This window comes from Diadema antillarum, unplaced genomic scaffold (genome assembly GCF_040938485.1).
Source record: "Diadema antillarum isolate AM-2024a unplaced genomic scaffold, OU_Dant_1.0 scf00000143, whole genome shotgun sequence".
Classification (NCBI taxonomy): domain Eukaryota; kingdom Metazoa; phylum Echinodermata; class Echinoidea; order Diadematoida; family Diadematidae; genus Diadema; species Diadema antillarum.
The window spans coordinates 3,537,569-3,555,859 of NW_027271032.1; the positions used below are offsets into that span (position 1 = coordinate 3,537,569).

General features: G+C 38.3%; 1 protein-coding gene across 1 annotated transcript; it reads left to right on the forward strand.

Moving 5' to 3' along the window:
- The first annotated feature begins 9,237 nt into the window (after window positions 1-9,237).
- On the forward strand, window positions 9,238-10,437 carry LOC139721441 (histamine H2 receptor-like). Its single transcript, XM_071632756.1, has one exon. It carries the CDS (start codon window positions 9,238-9,240, stop codon window positions 10,435-10,437), a length of 1,200 nt encoding a protein of 399 aa, XP_071488857.1.
- The last annotated feature ends 7,854 nt before the right edge of the window (window positions 10,438-18,291 follow it).

Consider the following 18,291-nt stretch of genomic DNA (forward strand, 5'->3'; position numbering starts at 1 on the left):
TTGTTTTGTTACGTTTATGGTTTATTTGTGGAAATGTGGAATATGGAACAATAAAAACAAACAAACAAACAAACTATTACGTCACAAGTTTGATTAACGTGCGTGGAAAATAGGTACACTGCGCATACGACCTAAGTTGTTTATCACGTTATTACTATTTTAGATGTAACACACAACATTTATTTGCATCATTGATTGATTGATTATAACAAGATGAAAAATTGTCATTGTTATTGTTTTGTATATTTTCTATGGTATTATGCATTATCTGGGGAAAATGTGAATAGATTGAAATTGAAGCCTATAATCATCAGCGTCATTACCATCTTTCTCAGAGGGAGAGAGGGAGGGAATGGTGGAGGGGGAGATGGAAAGGGAGAGTGGGGAGAGAGTAATGGGGCGATGAGAGCGAGAATACTAATACACTCTATTGACATTAAATAGGTATCAGGTGGATTCGGAGAGTGAATGCAAAATGCAAATGAATTTCGAGAAGGGGTCAACCTTACTAAGAATACCACCATCTCATAATTCAGATAATTGACGTCACGGTTGCCATAGTGAAGGCGTCTGGTAAATCAAAAAGAAATAAAACGTTCTGTAGGGCGCCCTTTCTGCGAAGGATTAAAAAAAGAGAGCAGTATTATGATATGATGGGTGTGGTCGACAATCGTGTTTTTCCTCTTTCATATCAAATCATATCGTATCATTTCATTTTATCATATCATATCATATCATATATAATATCATATAATATCATATCGTATAATATCATATCATATAATATATCATATCATATCGTATCATATAATGTCATATCATATCATATATCATATCGTCTCATATCGTATCATATCATATCATATCATATCATATCATGTCATATCATATATCATATCATATCATATCATATCATATCATATCATATCATATCATATCATATCATATCATAATCATATCATATCATATCATATCACATCATATCATATCATATCATACCATATCATATATCATATCATATGATAAATAGAAAATCTGATCCAAAACATTTAGCTAAAAGTAAATGAATTCGTCGAAGTTAGATCTTTTTTTGTAAGATGAGAAAAGGAGATATAAAAACACACATGCAATGATACATTCACAAACAAAAGCATCAAGTTTTTGTTTTTAATTCAACGTTTTGGATTAAATTGCATGCAAAAGTTACAAAACGTGTTATTAAGACGTACTCTTCTTTCAAACGAGAGTATTCTTGATAGATTTATTTTGAGAAATTTCTGATATTTATCTGTTTTAAAACGACGTATTGACGTATGAAATTTCAATCAACTTTAACCATTAAGAGACGAAATAACTAAGGATCTGAAAATTAATGGCTAGTGTAGACGAGATATCTACCATGCCAAGGACAGTAGAGTGGCTATATATGACATCTAAGCCATTACATACATCCTATAAAACAAACTTCACTGCCACTTTGAGATGCAGATTAATACCTCTCCATTAACGTCATTACTGTTAAAGCTAGTGTGCTGGTTTTTATTTCTACTTTTTGATACTTCACAATTGTTTCGTAATATGGTCTTGTTAGCATCAGTATGAAAACAATCGGTACAAAGTAGCACTAAAGCGCATGGAATGTACTTTCTCGGTGCTATTAGGTTTGTTTTTGCTTGCACCCCACAATGATTATTCTGCATCTAAATTGATCCTTAAACTAATGATATACCTTTGCGTTAAGTGGAAACATAAAACATCCATTACACAAAGTGACGGCTTATTCTCTTTATACGCACGGTATAACCCGGTCGAGGCAGTGGGCGTTTAGTTTAATAACGCCGCTGTTAACGGGGTAGCCATGACAACGAGGCAGTTTGTGAAATTGAAACGTGCAACTCGTGAACACGTGTTGTATTGTTTTCGTGTACTTCGGTCCTTCTCCTTCCATCGTCGAATCCCGAGCGATCCTTGGCTACAGATTAACACTATGCATTCAGTATGAGTAGACCGACATGAACTCAAACGGACGGGACTGAGGAGGTTAAGTCATTTACCTCACTTCACAAGTTGGATCGGCTTTCGAGCTCATGCATATAAATTACTTTCTGCCACACATTCGGGGGATTGGGTTTCCGGCCCACCTTAAGCCAGCGATTGTACTCGCTTATAGCCGTCTTGGTAAACAACATTCTTTTTAATTTGAAACTTTCCTCGCTCAAAAATCGCAGTCAAAGGATGTCTATAGTACAGTACTGTGCACTGCGCTGTCGAAGTCGATCACTCCATCAACGAGGCTACGCTAGGCGCTCTTCTAAAGGGGATTGTTAAACAACGCCCTCGTCAATGAATCATGATGTATCGTTTTTTTTTTCCCTCGATGATCAGCTGCGACGGCAAATAATCGTAAGTAACCCATTCAGTATCCACTAGGTTTATATCTGTGAGGATATAATTGGCATTGATTGTTGGAGATTGCGGTCGGTCAGGCACCTGCAACGTCAAACAGCAACAGGAAGTTTTTCCCGCGCAAATTCTCCACCTCCAAGTCAAAGCCTTTTGAGTTGCACGGCATTACCGATTCCAGGGCATAAATGACCTTTTTTTAAAAAAAAAAAAATCAGGGCAAGTGTCCTAATCATCATCATGATAAGAGAGCTAAGACCACGAGTTTTTCTTGTATTTCGTGTGAAAATAAAGTTATAATGCAAATGTCGATTATTCATCCCACCAACCTACTCCTCGACATCCTGTCTGTCGTTGGCGTATAGGTGTGTTGGAGACACCATGGCAAAGGCAATCTATATAGTATACAGAGTGTTAATGTGTACTCTAAGGGCGCTGATGTACAGAAGTGGACTTAATGGCTGCTTTATGAGTTGTACACGATCTGTGTAAATAATTTCGTTGCCTATATAAGTATAGAGTCCCCTTTCACGCAATGAAGTTTTCTTCCATGAACTTCCATGAATAAATAACATGAAAGAAAAATTTGTTATTCGACAATAAATATTCGTTCTTCATACAGCTAACGAAGAAAAAAAATGTGGATACATGATCAGATGTTATGCTTAGGATAGGCTTTTATAGATTGTTTTGAATGTTTCCATCTTTTCGTTCGGTGTGCCAAAAATGCTCTTGTTGCATGGATTGAAAAAAAAGAAAACCCGTCATAATTTAGTTTAAAATAATTGATGACGTTTCCGCGTTTCCGTCACATCTGGGGAAATTGCAGACCTCAACATACATGCATGCAAACAAATTCTATTTCGTAAGGTTTTCTTGAAAGATATTGACCTAAGTGAAACTAGTGAAATTAACGCATTAGTGATATTAGGTGCAAGTAATATATGCGGGCTATACTCGCTCGGTGCAGTTGTCATGGTTGTATATGAAGGACACTTATCAATATGCTGACTCAAATTCAGATTTTGTCGAACACTATCGTCTTAGTTGCACGACGATGTTAAAATACATAAAAATAAAACAAACAAAACACTCCACCATAAAAAGGTTCGAGATTTACGCTGTCACTATCAGAAAATCCAAGTGCACATTACAACGCTGATAAACGGTTTATTAGAGGTTTTTATTCTAACACAGCAATTGTGGGAAATATCGAAAACGGTAAATCACGTCGCTTCATAAGTTTCACGTTTTTGAAGCGCTTAATTTCTAAAGGGCCCTGTATTTACGCGATATCAGAGACAGTGAAAACTTTGCTGAAACACGATTTTATGAAAATTTACTTGACGGCTAAAAAGTCACCGCATACGATAAGAAATTGATCTTTGCTCTCACCGAAAGATTATACTGACCTAAACTCAGTAAGAATGAAAGAGTTCAATTCAATTCAATTCAATTCAATTCAATTCAATTCAATTCAATTCAATTCAATTCAATTCAATCTGTATTTTCATTTTTAACAAAATATTGATGCAAGTACATACATAATCTGTCTTTTCTTATATCTTTCGGGACACGTTGTGTTATGCATAACCCATAGTTGTATATTTCTTTATGTGTTGGGGGTTTTGCTTGATTTGCCTTTACATTATTATGTATGCTTAAATGTACATATTAGGGACTAGATGACTGAAGGTTACTAGCTAAGTTAGTAGACAATCATGAAAAGTGAAAATGAAATATTGTGAAATGACAAACAAGAATCAATAATGATATGGATCAGTAAAATCATAGAAAAAATAACCGTTTCGATCATAATCACAAATACTGACGTTGAATACATGTAGGCCTATACGGAATTTATAATTGGTCAGCTAAAAAAAAAGAGAGATTTTTTGTTGCTTTTGTCTCTGTGTGATTTTGTGTTTCTTTTAGACGCGTTGAGAACTCAACTTCCTTACACAATACAAAATGAATTAATAGGGCTTATATTGATATATTGAACTTATCATGAAAAAAATATATTTGTTTGCCCCAACCCTTTTAATGATTGCGGTAATTGGAGTTGAATTTTACAATCAAAACAGTCTAAGCCAATAAGGTATCAAACTAAACTTCACAAAGACATGGAAGCAAAACATAGGCACGATCAATATGATAGTCACGTGAGAGAAAGGAGTGTAAGTATTAAGATAGCTGCACACGATTTCTACAAACCTATCGACATATCCGCATATCAATCAACATAGCAGCCAAACTGTTTGGTTGAATTTGGGCTTACGTATTTTTCTGTTGTTTTTCCTCGTTCAAGTCACATCATTTCAGCCTAAGGGTGGATTCCACTCTCTAGACGCAAATACACCCCCACACAATCACATAACATTCCTCCCCCAAAACACGCGCCATCAATTGCACTTATGTCATGCATGCAATACGAAAAAACAGATTTATAACCCCCCCAAAAAACCACCTAATACAGCGTAGATGCTAAACACACGCACAACCAAACACACACACACACACACACACACACACACACACACACACACGTATAACACAGTCAAATCAAATCGTCGCCCCTACGAATCATTGTTATCCATAAAATGACTTTTGTATTGTTTGTCCTTTTCTCGAGCTGTGTTTGTACATTATCACTCTTTGCTGAAAAAGAAATGAAAGGCATAATCTACCTTTTGCAGAAGAAACAAAACCCCATCATTAGTGCTTTAAAATAGTTATAGAATGTGAGTTAGGGATAGAAAAAAAACCACTGTAAAAATTTGAATTTAAGTATTGTCAAATACACAAAATGTGAACAATAGTTATGATAAACATGTGTTTCCAAACTAGACCGTCTACAGTTAGGGTTTAATGAGAAAAATGCTGATATCTCCTTAAATTGTTGGCTTAATTGCAAAAATGTTATATGGTAGGATGTTTTGTGATACAACAGACATACACATATGCATCAAATGCGATATCCTGAACACATTTAAAATTACTGCTCCCAAAGGTAAACAGGACTTTTAACAAAATGAAATGAAATGAAATTAAAAAAAAAAACAAAAACAGCAACGGGCAATCCAGAACACGGGCATGTGGAAAAGAAGTTGGGATTAAAAAAAAAAAAAACAGATCGAAAGAAATTTGAAAATATGGAGAATAAGAATTAGCTAGAAGTTAGAAGGGCAAAATAAAATGGGTAGAAGAAAGGGAAGAATGAATACCAAGGAGAAGGCAAAAGGTAAAACGGGAGTGAATAAAAAAATAGAATCGGGGGAAACTGAAAGAAGGAAAGAAATCATAATGCCAAATTCCAGGTAGAAAGATAGAAAGATGGAGAGAAGGAGGACAGATGATGATCTGTCGCAGATTTGTACCCAATCTCAATTAAGTTGACAAAATGTACAATTTGAGAGTTTGTTTGCAAAAACCGATAAGTCCATATTTGCCAAATGGAGATATTTGTGATTAAAGGTCAAGCAAAATAAAGAGAATAATAAGAAAATTTTTGCTTCTTTTGACCATAACTTTAAAAATGCACCTTTTTATACAGTGACCAATATATCATTTAAAAGGTATTATTTTGTACTTTATGACAGATATCGTACTTCAAAATCTTCAAAAATGGACTTATCGGTTTTTGCAAACAAACCCTTCAATTTTACTAATAGCCTGACTAGCACTGATGAATATGCATTTTAGTGACTAATCGTAGGGCATTCTGATGAAATCGGCAAATTTCCTGGACAATTACAAGGAAATTCACCTATCAAGGTTGTCGTCAACGTAATATTATACAAGTGTTTCCTTTCCCTGTAGTCCAAAGCACAAATGATATTTAACATATGAAGTTACGCTATCAAAACCGTGAATTGCAAGTAATTCTATCTTGTTTATCATCATGCAGATTATACATTTGTCATCACACAGGCACGAACTCCTCTTGATTGTCTGATAATTTTCAATGAATAATAGTTCATCCATTTATGAGAGCATAGAAACACACACGCAAAGACACACAAACACACTGAAATACAGACATGTTACACAATTCACAATCAAACAAATCTTCAAGTATCTCTAATGCATGCTTGTAAGATAATGATTGCGGCAATTTTTTCCCGCCCTAAATGGGCTACTGTCAGGGTACCTAGTAACGGCATACAGCCGTCAGAAAAAAAGAAGAGAGAAGCTACTCATGTCGATTAGACTAATCATTTATTCTGGACATATTGTGCTGGGAGGGGGTGAAGTGGAGACTCCTATTCTCTCTCTTTAAAACACACACACACACACACACACAAAAACACAAAAAAACCCCTCTTCGGTGTTATCTTTTCTGAGTAAACCTTTACATTATTAATACGACACACTCTGATTTTTTTCTTCTTTTGATAGTCTTGTTCAAGCTGTTTTATGTTTTTTGTATGATGTACTGTACTGAACTTGTGTGTTTTGGTTGGGTTTTTTTTTTCGGTGAATGGAGAAAAAGCTCAAATTCCTGGTCTTCTTACTTTTTAGGGGAGGGGGTAAAAGGGCAACGAGGGAAAAGAGGAATTGGAGAGCCTAATGCTAGGAAGAAGCGGTATACAGTAAATGAGTAAACATTGAGAATCTAGCATTACCCAGTGGTTTTATCATGTAAATTTGAACGATGAAAGATGTTACTGTGAAAGTATTTAGTTGCATATTGGATTGTTTTAATTCGATATATTATAATGATGCATGTAGATGTCTACACCATGTACTTGGCTTATGCAAAGTGTATACCACATTCTATTTTGATATATCATTGCATATCTGTGTGTGAAAGAATGCTTCACAATGGGCTTTGCCACATTCAGTTTTCAAGGCTTGAAATGTGAGGGAAAAAACAACAACAAGTGAATTCTAGAAAAATCCGTCATGCCTTACTGTTCTAACTAGTGCTGTGATTTTTTGTAAAGTTTTGATAGACATGAAATATCCAAGATTTTTTTTCTCTTTTTGCTGTTGTTATAACTCCATATAGTAAATAATTTTGCAGTCAGACGTGTTAGATATATATCTTTAGCACGCACTAACAATTCATTCTTTGCAATCTGATAAATGAGTGAGTAGTACTACGAAAATATTGGGGATTAATGTGTATACGTGTGCCTGTTTTGCTTTCCTATGCTAATGAAGGAATTTTGTGCGTGGTCGCGGGAGTGGTTTTCTGAGTGCATTTGTTTATGGCTGAGTATTTTGATTTCATTCTTTTTCTATTGACTGTTTTACGCACACAGGAAGATCATCATTCTGATTGACTCAAGGTCTCCAAATACGTCATAATGACGTCAGATGATCTGGGGAAAATGGCTGGTTTTCTTACCTCGGAGTGTTTAATTGGCTGATGAATTTTATTGCAACCGCAACGCCAGCGATAGCGACTTACAACGCGAGCTGCCACCGGCGACAGCCGTGCATCCCTGCTCCAATTGGCTATATCTAATTATCTACGATTCTGAGCGAATAACAAGTGAGGTATCCCAGCGACTCCCCCTCACACAACACAAATGGGGGGATATCTCCTATTCTGAAGGTCTAGGTGGGTTAATGAGGATTGTGTGTGACTTGACCGGACAGATCCTCTGCGGAGGTCGAATCAAAAGATTTGAGTATTATCGTGGCGCGAGGTGAACTGACCCGGACGCTGATGTCATATGAAGAAATGAAGCTGGGGGCAGTGGATATGTGTGTGACACAACGCTGCTTGATTACGAGGGACTGTGAAGGAGATTAAATCATCTCTTACATCTATCTTCCCCTCCCTCCCCCCCCCCTCTCTCTCACACACACACTACAGCACATCTCACGCGATTGACGGAACAATAACGGCGCTTTTTTCCCGTCTGATTAGCCACATCGATTCTTGATTCGCGACATAACTGTACCGAAAATGTTGTTTTATTTCACCGCTTGCGGCGGTCAACGTCACTGGAATTATGACCGATGCCTCAAACGCGCACAATTTCAAATAACCAGACAGCAACGAAAAAGCAATGAATTACAATCAAGCAAACACAAATTACAAAAGCCTTATCGGGCAATGTAAGAACTTCAGAGTCTTATATAAGAAAAGAATCTAAGCTATCGGCTTATTGAGATTTCAGACTCGGTGACTTCACATCGATTTTCAGTCAGTCGGTCATTCCATCCCTAATAGCATCAAACGTGAGTCCTCTTGAAAGCCTGTTCGGGAGGAGTTCTGACGAGATAGTATTGTTCAAACAAGCGTACATCGCACTGGAAGTCTGCGGGAGGTTGGCACACGACGCTGTAAAACATTACTGGCAGCTGAGTTTCTGAGCTCGCTTCGACAGTATTCACTCTTATCTTTTTTCAACTCATCTTTACGACCATAGGAGGAAGCGCCAGTCATTTCTCATTCATTGGACGCTCGCAATTACGGCCGAGAGTCAAGTTGCCACCAGTTTCCTGAATAGAATCAGATGACAATCTTGGTACCATTTACTTATTGATCGCTATCTCTTTATCAGATAGCGCCAATTGACCGAAGTACTCCGCGGCATCGTTAAAACCTATAGAATGACGAGCGCTTTCCGATCTGGAGTGATCTGGAGCAGCCTTATACCTACAAAATATGACTGATAGTCGGTGAGCTGACATTGATTTTCATAACAACGCACATTTCATTGAGTCGTGACATTTTGATACTCCGTATAAGCTCTACATGCCAGACGAATTGTTACTCTTTGGGATTTTTGTGTATTACACGGCACAAAGTTGCTACTTTGGCAAGGGAAGTGTAAGCAACTGTTTGTGTGTCAATGCGAGAGGTTAGTGATAATGACTACTACAGAGAATGTGTCCGGGGCACTTGTGGGAGGACAGAACTTCGACGAACAGCCTGTCGTCGTGACGGTCATCTTTCTCGTGATCGGAGTGGTCGGTACTGTGGGGAATGCGCTGGTGTGCTTGGTCATCGCAAGTACGTTGGCCTGGTCGAAAGGCAGCACCACCAACCTGCTCATCCTGAACCAGGCCGCTGTCGACACCCTCACCTCGCTCATCCTCATTCTCACCTACACGCTGCCTAACCCGGATGTGCCCACCATCGGCAGCTGGGCTGAGTTCATCTGCCGAATGTGGGTTTCGAAAACCCTCCTCTGGATGCTCTTCGTTGTATCGACCTTTAATCTTTGTACTATGTCCCTTGAGCGGTACTGCGCGGTGGCCTACCCTGTGCTATACTCTACCAAGTTCAACAAGCGCATGGCTGTGGTGATGATTCTCTTCAGCTGGATCGTAGCGCCGCTCCTCCATTACTATTATCCCATCGCCTTCGATTATAACAACGCGGGTACGTGCGCTAATCATGGTAAAACGGTAGTAGTTGCCGCTGTAGGGGTCATGCTCTTCACCTGGGAGTTTTTCATCCCTTTCACCATCATGGCCGTCCTCTACACCAGGATCGTATATCTACTAAGGCTGCAACAGAGACGCGTCCGAGTCGCGCACGTGAATCCAGGCACGGACGCCGCACTGCATCCGAGCGCGCCGTCTCGCATCCACTTCGAGCAGACAGAGGATGCAGCGAGCACCAGCATCATAAATGATGTCGTCTCTACCAGCAGGCCCACAGCGGGGTGTGGTCAGGGGAATCCCCGAGGAAACGTAGCGCCGAGGCGACCGCGCGCTCCCAGTGAGACTGTGCGACGCAACGTCACCATAACGCTCCTGGCCGTGTTCATCATGTACGGCATCTGTTGGATGCCCAACCACGTCACATTCCTCCAGTTTGGGCTCGGAGGACCGCTGGACCTGACAGGTGGCTGGTACTACTTTACCCTCATCCTGTCCTACCTCAACATGAGCATCAACCCCTTCATCTACGCCCTCAAGTACAAGATATTCAAGGAGGGCTGCCGTCGACTGTTCTGCAACCGATCTTCCCCGTGCTGTCGACGGGGCGTCGTAGGGAGCAATACCCACGAACGGTTGCCACAGAGATCGGTACATACCATATCTGGATCCGACAGAAGCTGACGGGTTGAACGTAATACCATTTCTATGTAGAATCTAGAACAATGTTCTATCATTGCCTTGCAGTGTGCTCTTTCTTGTCTTTCTTATATACCAAGATCAATTTTTCTAAGGTCACATTTTTTAATTACACATTTTCTTAAGTAAGGTTTTGTGGCAGAAATGATTTCTTACGTCGATTGTTTTGCATTTTTCACTTGTGTATTGTAAAAATGAATAGAATACTATAGGAGGCACTCACGTATGCACCCAGTTGACTCAGTAATGTTTTTATGGTGCTTAGTATGTATATTATAATCATGGTTTCCGAGATTTTTTTTTCCGTGTGCGACACGCGCAACTCTCTTGGTCGGTAACTTAAGGTGTAATAACGTCATGGGCATGCATATCTCATCAACTTGACCAACAAAATGGCAAAGCAGAAATAAACCTTGGTTGCCTTCTTGCCTCACTGTAAACGATAGTGCATTACATACATGTAAGGGAATGATTGGTAAGAATATGGTTGAGCTTTTAGGATTTGGGTGTGGTGTTTGTATTACATTGTATTACATTTGTATCGCAATGGAACGTGCCATTTATTTATCAACTTGCAAAGGCGATATCTAAAACAGAATACGATGTCACGTCGGATATAATAGTCCATGGGCCAGGCCAGATATTGGTACCATCTGAGGTGGCAATACCTTTTTGGTGTCATTTTGTTTGTCGGGCATAGATATGCTTATCAAGCTATGATAGCATTTCCAAATGAGTAGCTTAGGCACAGTAAATGAATTTTAAACCAATTTGGTTTCGTTGTTATATCCCTGTACTTCTGAACGGAGACCAACCGCTATACAAAGAAGAGCACTGTCTTCTGTATGTTCACAGGTGTTCTGTTGCCTTGAATAAAGACTAAGCGCACCTTTTGGCCTTTGATTGATTAAGAAAGCGGTGTGTTGCAAAATTGTATGTCAAGTAAATAAGATGTCGTGCCTGAAAAAAAAAGGATGTCATGTATTCATTGGTTATAAATAATATCAAGCAAATGGCACTCTCCGATATCTGTTACAATGATAAAAGCTGTATTCAGGTTTGACGAAGGGGAGGTGATATGAAGTGCTTGTAAATCTTTTTGTATATCGGGCACTATTTGTATCGAATGATAATCATGCGGAAGAGACAACTGACTCGAAGGTATACGAGTTGGGTATTAGGAGAGAACGATGGAGGATTATTACTTTGCCTTGTCCCGATTCGCAGTGCCTTTAAGCGGACCCATACGAATCCTTCAGGTTGTCAAACGTGTGGAAAGAGTCAAAGTGCCCCATTCAAACGAAAGATGGTATCAGCGTTCGATTTAATGAACACGTGCAAGTCTTCTAGAATGGAGAGGTGACGGATGAATAAAGAGGCAGGATGTGAGACGGAGCGTGTGAATATTAAATGTGAGCAAGGATCCCTGTAGGGTCCAAGGTGTGAGAGATTTACAGCGAGATAAAGAGGAAACAGATGGAAAAAAAAATAGAAAGAAAGAGCTAGATAGATAGTGAGGCACAGGAAAGTTAAATTTATTCAGTTGAATGCTCCATTGTCCATACCTTCATCCGGTGTCCTAAATGGTTATCGCGTGGTTATGGCGATGTCGAATGCTTTGTAAATGTCACGCGTGGGTCATAATATCTTAAGAATAGCATCACCTGCTTGAACTGTGGGAGGTTTAATCACATTTCTATCTGGTGTCACACGTACATTGTAGTTAGATGAAGCACATTATTTTGATATTTTTTCATTTATTTTGTTTGATTTCTTTCTTTGTACGTTTCTTAGATGAATTGGAGAATGTTACATATGTCTTTATTGTGCCTTTGTGGATTATACATGCCTGTACAGTGCACTCCCTGTAAACGAACATGGTTAAAGCGAAATGTTTTGTACAACGAAATTGAAATTCAGGTCCCCAAATCATCATTTATAATTATCTTTATACATTATGCAATTTGGCTTCAACGAAATTTCGACGTACCGAAAAAGAAGCAGGGGCGGATCCAGGAATTCCGTAAAGAGGGGGCGCGTTTACAAAATTAAAGGGGGGGGGGCCGCACGCACCCCTCCCCCATTTTTTCTTTTATTTCTTTTGTTTCAACAAAAAATAAAGGGAGGGGGGAGGCGTGCGCCGGTTGCGGTCCTCCCTGGATCCGCCACTGAGAAGAAGAAGAAGAAAAAAAAAAAAACCGCCATTCATGAGTACTTGGTCATAGCGGAAGTGCACTATACAGATGGATACTGCGATGTAACAATATCGTAGACGTGTATTCCGCGTTTTCTTGAATGTTAACATTGTAAGGTCCTACAAATGGCAAGCATATTTTGCTCATTTTTTCAGGAAGATATCTTACAGCTTGAGCTTAATGTAAATTTAGAACGGCGGTAAGAGAACATTGGATTTCGTACAATTGAGAGTACTCTCGATATCAAGCAAGAATGATTAGATATTAGATTCCTGACTGGTGAGAACGCTCTTGAATGACGTGATTTAAAGGGGTGGTATAACTTTGGTTGAGATGGAGCTTGAGGTTTCCAACTTTTTGTGAGACAATGAAAAATCTCTTCTAAGAGGAATTCAACGGACTCAAAGTTTGTTTTATGAAAATTGGTTGTGAAATGGCTGAAATATCCAAAAACAAAGACATTTGAAACAGGTCCTCATAAAAGGTGGCTACCACCTTTCATTAGGGTCACTTTGTTTTATTTTGTTTTTAGATATCTCAGCCATTTCAAAACCGATAATTCCCCGTCTCAAGCAGAACTATACTATCCCTTTTAAGGAACTATGTAATATAAATCTTTGTTGACTTGTGTTGCAGAATATTGGTTTAGATTTTTTTTTCTTTGTGGGAGTACACTTAAGTATTCTAATGAAAAATAATGGAAAATTTGTTAGAAAATCTATATGGCACATGATATTTACATAATTCGTTTTACAACATAAGTGATGTCGAGGGCACTATGAATTAACACTAGTCAACATATATTTTCACTGCCTAAGTCCGTAGAGTCATAGTCGCTCTCGAAAAAAAGGTGTAAAAGTGGCTCTAATGGCGGTCCTTATTGAATAATGTGAACGGGGCCCTACAGGAAGGAGTAGATTGAAGAATGTTGTGGTGTAGGATATCCGACATCCCTCTGTCGATTGCACTACGACGAAAATGTATAATTTAAGATTCTATCAGTGTCATTCATCTTTTTTACACTTGAATTACTACTTGATCGATGTGTAATGATATGATGGTATTCTATATTAGTAGATGGGTTTTCCAGGTTCTCGCAAGTATGACGAGAGTTTGAGTTTAAACTTTGTCGACTGAAGTTCTGTTTACTTCACACAATGTGGCGAAAGTTTCTGACATAAGATTGTTTTGGAAAAGGTTTTTATTTCTAACAGTATACTTAGCCAAGGCTTGGGAATTATATAAAGATTTGTACAGATCCTCACCATTATTTCTATTGACTCATTTTTATGCTATAAGCCTAGAAATCTGCGAAATAAAGCACCTCGATTTTTCCTTGTAGAAATCTAACATTCATTGCTGTAATTGAGGTTGGTGGTCATATCAATTTCCGGTATTTACATTTTATCAATATTTCTTTTCTTTTTTTTTCACTTTTTAAAACATATCTGTCGTTATATTTGGTAGATTAGCAGAACCATAGGCCAGTTTGATATATTTTGATTGTGGATTTGCAAAGCGGAATGTTAACACATTAAATTGGATGAAAGAAATACATGTACAAGTCACGGCACAATCACTGATATGACAAATTCGATGGGATTGAAAAATGAGTGCACGGAAGTGCTGATTGATGTATTATGTTTGTTTGTGTGTGTGATTGTGTGCGTGCGTGTGTGTGTGTGTGTGTGTGTGTGTGTGTGTGCAGTGGCGGAAGGGGGGGGGGAGTAGCGGCGCGCGCGCCTCTTAAATTTAGCGTTTGGAATATATATATATATATATTTTTTTTTTGTTTAATAGATTTGTTTAATAGTTACTTTATTTTCTGCAAATCAATATACATAAGGTACATAATCATGAACATGTGGGAAATATACAAAGTAAATTCAAAACAGAGTCGTTTGACTTGCATAAACAACAATATAAGAGGAAATTAATGATAACATGCAGTATGCATGTCTATGCAGCGGGGATTACAACAACAATTGTGGTTAAGAAGCGATTATGCAGAGGGCCGCCATTGTAAGCATAGCTTGAAAAGATGGCCGGCCCGAGGAAAAGATTCATAACAACACAAATTCTGCTGCGAAGACTTTAAAAAAAAAATAAATGCATGAAATCGCACGATGACCAACATAAATATTACTGATACAAAAAAAACAAAAACAAAACTCTCTCTGGGCGGAGAGACATCTCCCTTATCAGCCAATTGTAGTGGCACCGGAAAATTGCGCTCAAGCCTTTTTTATTTTATTTTATTTTTTTTAAATTTTTTTTTTGCTTGTCAGCTGATTAAACCCGGAAGTGGCACGAGAAAACGAGAAAAATTTGCGTTTTTGCTTGTCAGCTGATTGAAACCAGGAAGTGGCACCAGAAATATAAATTGCTTTGCGCCCTCTTTGCGTAATCCCTGGATCCGCCCCTGTATGTGTGTGTGTGTGTGTGTGTGTGTGTGTGTGTGTGTATGTGCGTGTACATTGTCCACGAGCGAGAGGAAGGAAGAGAAAGACAGGCGAGGTATCGTATAAATCCGCACGGTTCTTTCGTTATCCTCCTCTCAAATTATTCATGATTCGAAGCTGCCTCAATCCTCCCAGCACCGACTGCTAATGTACTCTTCATGTAGAATTAAAACAAAAATGTCATCAAAAACTCCTCCAGTTAGGGATAAATTATTCTTCTCGGCAATCGTGACCTTCTGTGGTACACTGTCTCCTGCTAGTAAAAGTTTCATGCTGATGGAAACAGAACTCCAAGGCGATTTCCGTTTCTTTTTTTTTCATGTGCGCACATTTTTCATGCATGCTGCAATATTTGTAGACTGATCGTCTGAATATACTCCTACATTATGTGAGCTTTTGTATTTCCAAACCATGGTAGGCGGAAGAGGGTTCTTCGTCATGCAGTTCAGCTGTAGTATCTCTCCAGTGAAAACTGAGGAAAGAAAATGGGTTTCCATCGGTATACGAATCCGAGACCTCCGGATTGCTAGACTGGTGCTCTACTGATTATATATATATATATATATATATATATATATATATATATATATATATATATATATATATATATATATATAAACATATAATATTATATAAACACTAAATATAAATATGTAAGTGTGTATTATATGTGATAATGACTCTATGTGTGCGTGTGTGCGTATAAAAATACATGCCTGAAGACGTGCTCAAAGTTTTCACTATTTATCATTCGTTTCTGGTCAGTTTCCCCTTTGTTTGTTTTTTCATTATATGTAATTTATATATTTCATATATATATATATATATATATATATATATATATTATATACATTAAACACTAAATATAAATATGTATGTTTATATGTAATTATGTGTGCGTGAGTGCGTACATGCCTAAAGACGGCTTTCAGGGTGTTCCTGAAAACTTGGTTTAAAATCTATGAATGTGTATTCTCTACACCATTAGTATCATTCTGGGATATTATTCTATTATAAACTATATTATTAAATCACATTCCTATACATATTTCCATTTTCATTGCACATGATAAAATGGAAACGTATAGCTAAAGTTTCTTTATCTGAAAAAAAAAAATTTCTCCACCTTTACGTCAGAGACAGAACAAAGTACACCCAGAAATTGAAATACTTCTTTTTTAATCATCCGAATGATAGGAACCTCTTTAATGATATTCCTCTAGTGATACGTACACAGTCATTCAGACATTGCACAGACATTATCAGTTTAAGACAACCTTGTACCAAGGGATATCTGCCTTGAAGACATATTTTGTGTGTGTGTGTGTGTGTGTGTGTGTGTGTGTGTGTGTGTGTGTGTGTGGGTGTGTGTGTGTGAATCACAACTATGTGAAGTTACAGTCCCTTTAAAGGAAGACTTTCAGTTTGGTTCGAGTGGAAGTTCATTACGTGTCAACGCAGTCACCAACGCTCACGTTGGTCATTGGCCGCTCTACCCTGGGAAACAGGACGCTGGTGACGTATCCCAGCATTTTTTTAATGTCTTCTCGGCCTTTGTGAGCTACTTCCTCGGACGCACGCTTTAACTTCAAGCTAAAAAAAAATATAAAAACTGAGTAATATCTACAGGACATCAAGGAAATTGCAGGTGGTATACACATTCAAAATGGGGATTACCTTCCGCCGTTGTTTTTATACGGATAAACTGAGTTTTCATCTATCTGACCATGGAGCTACAACCTAGCTCCATGATATCATGACAGATTGCCTATTATACATTGTAATATCCATCCTTACACGCTGAAGGATATTTAACACTTAGAGTACACAGAATAATGCAAACTATACGGCGAAAAGCTCTTTCGAATTTTCTCCGTGACATTTTTTTCTTTTGAGCCGACTGAATGCTTGATTTATAATGACCATAGAAAATGGAAGACAGAAGCGATGAATTGGCAAATCGGTTTATAGGAATCAATTAGGCGCATTGTCCTCACGCCTACCCGTCCTGGAAGTTTCCAAAACTGCCTTTTTCCCTCCTTACCTCCTCGTTCTTTAATGATAAGGTACGTAGGAGAATCCTAAGCAAGTCATCTCTTTGCCTTATCGTCCTAAACAAGGCACCTGTGAAGCGAGTTTAAAAGAAGGTTGCCTTTTTGCCTGCCGGTCCTTTCGTCCTGAAGGAGGCGCCTATGGGTGACCTGCGGCAAGTCACCTTAATTCCGGTCACCGTACTATACGACGACGCTTTTGTTGGACATGGATGTGGCCTTGAGCAAAGACACTCTGATGATTACGGGATTATTCCTACCCTACGAACACATATTCAAATTATTGCTGGTGAGGTAGTCTTAGGTTAATGGGGAAGCAAAACAAGACTTGTCAGGCAAGTTAAGGTTCATCCACATCAATCAAGAAGCACGATGGGAGAAATTGGCTTTCATTAATGAAAGCGGCATCTATTAACACAAGTGAATCATTATCGCAGTGTAGTAGTTAGCGCGACAGCGTCAATTTCAAAGACAATTGCCCTTGATTTGTCCGCAGAAGAGGCAACCTTCTAACATAACCACTATTTCGGTGCCCACAGTTAACATCTTTCTAACAATGAATTATAGTCTAACGAGTTTTATAGATCTCCTACATTACTCTGTGTTCATTTTAGCCCTGCATGTGAACTTGCATCAGACAGATTAAAAACAAAACTTTTTCACGTGCGGGCCGGATGTTTCTATATCTAATCTTCCAGCAGTGTGTACATGTACAATAATAATGCAGAAATAAGTCAATCAAATCAAATCTAAAGTCAAATCAAATAACGAATGACTGACGTCGTCACCTGCAGCTTAAAGTTAAACTTGAAAGAATGTTGTATCAAAAATAAGAGGAAGTTAGCTTGTATCTATCAGATACATTTACCTTTTCCCTTCATATTGACTGCGGGTACAAAGATTGCATTATGCCACAGACACAAGTATCAGCATATATGTTTTATGCTGAAAGAGCACGGAATAGAAACATACATTAAACCTCGGTGTACCAAATAATTTCAAGGGAACACGGCTGTGAAAACACGTATGTTCCTCGAAGATTTTGCACACTATACGTTTCCTAGAATCACTATTATACCAGCATGACAAGTTGTGAATTTCTTGAATGCAACAAATTCAGACATATATGTA

Bases quoted from the DNA above. Each gene is read 5' to 3' on its own strand.
- LOC139721441 (XM_071632756.1), top strand. From the start codon at position 9,238: ATGACTACTACAGAGAATGTGTCCGGGGCACTTGTGGGAGGACAGAAC.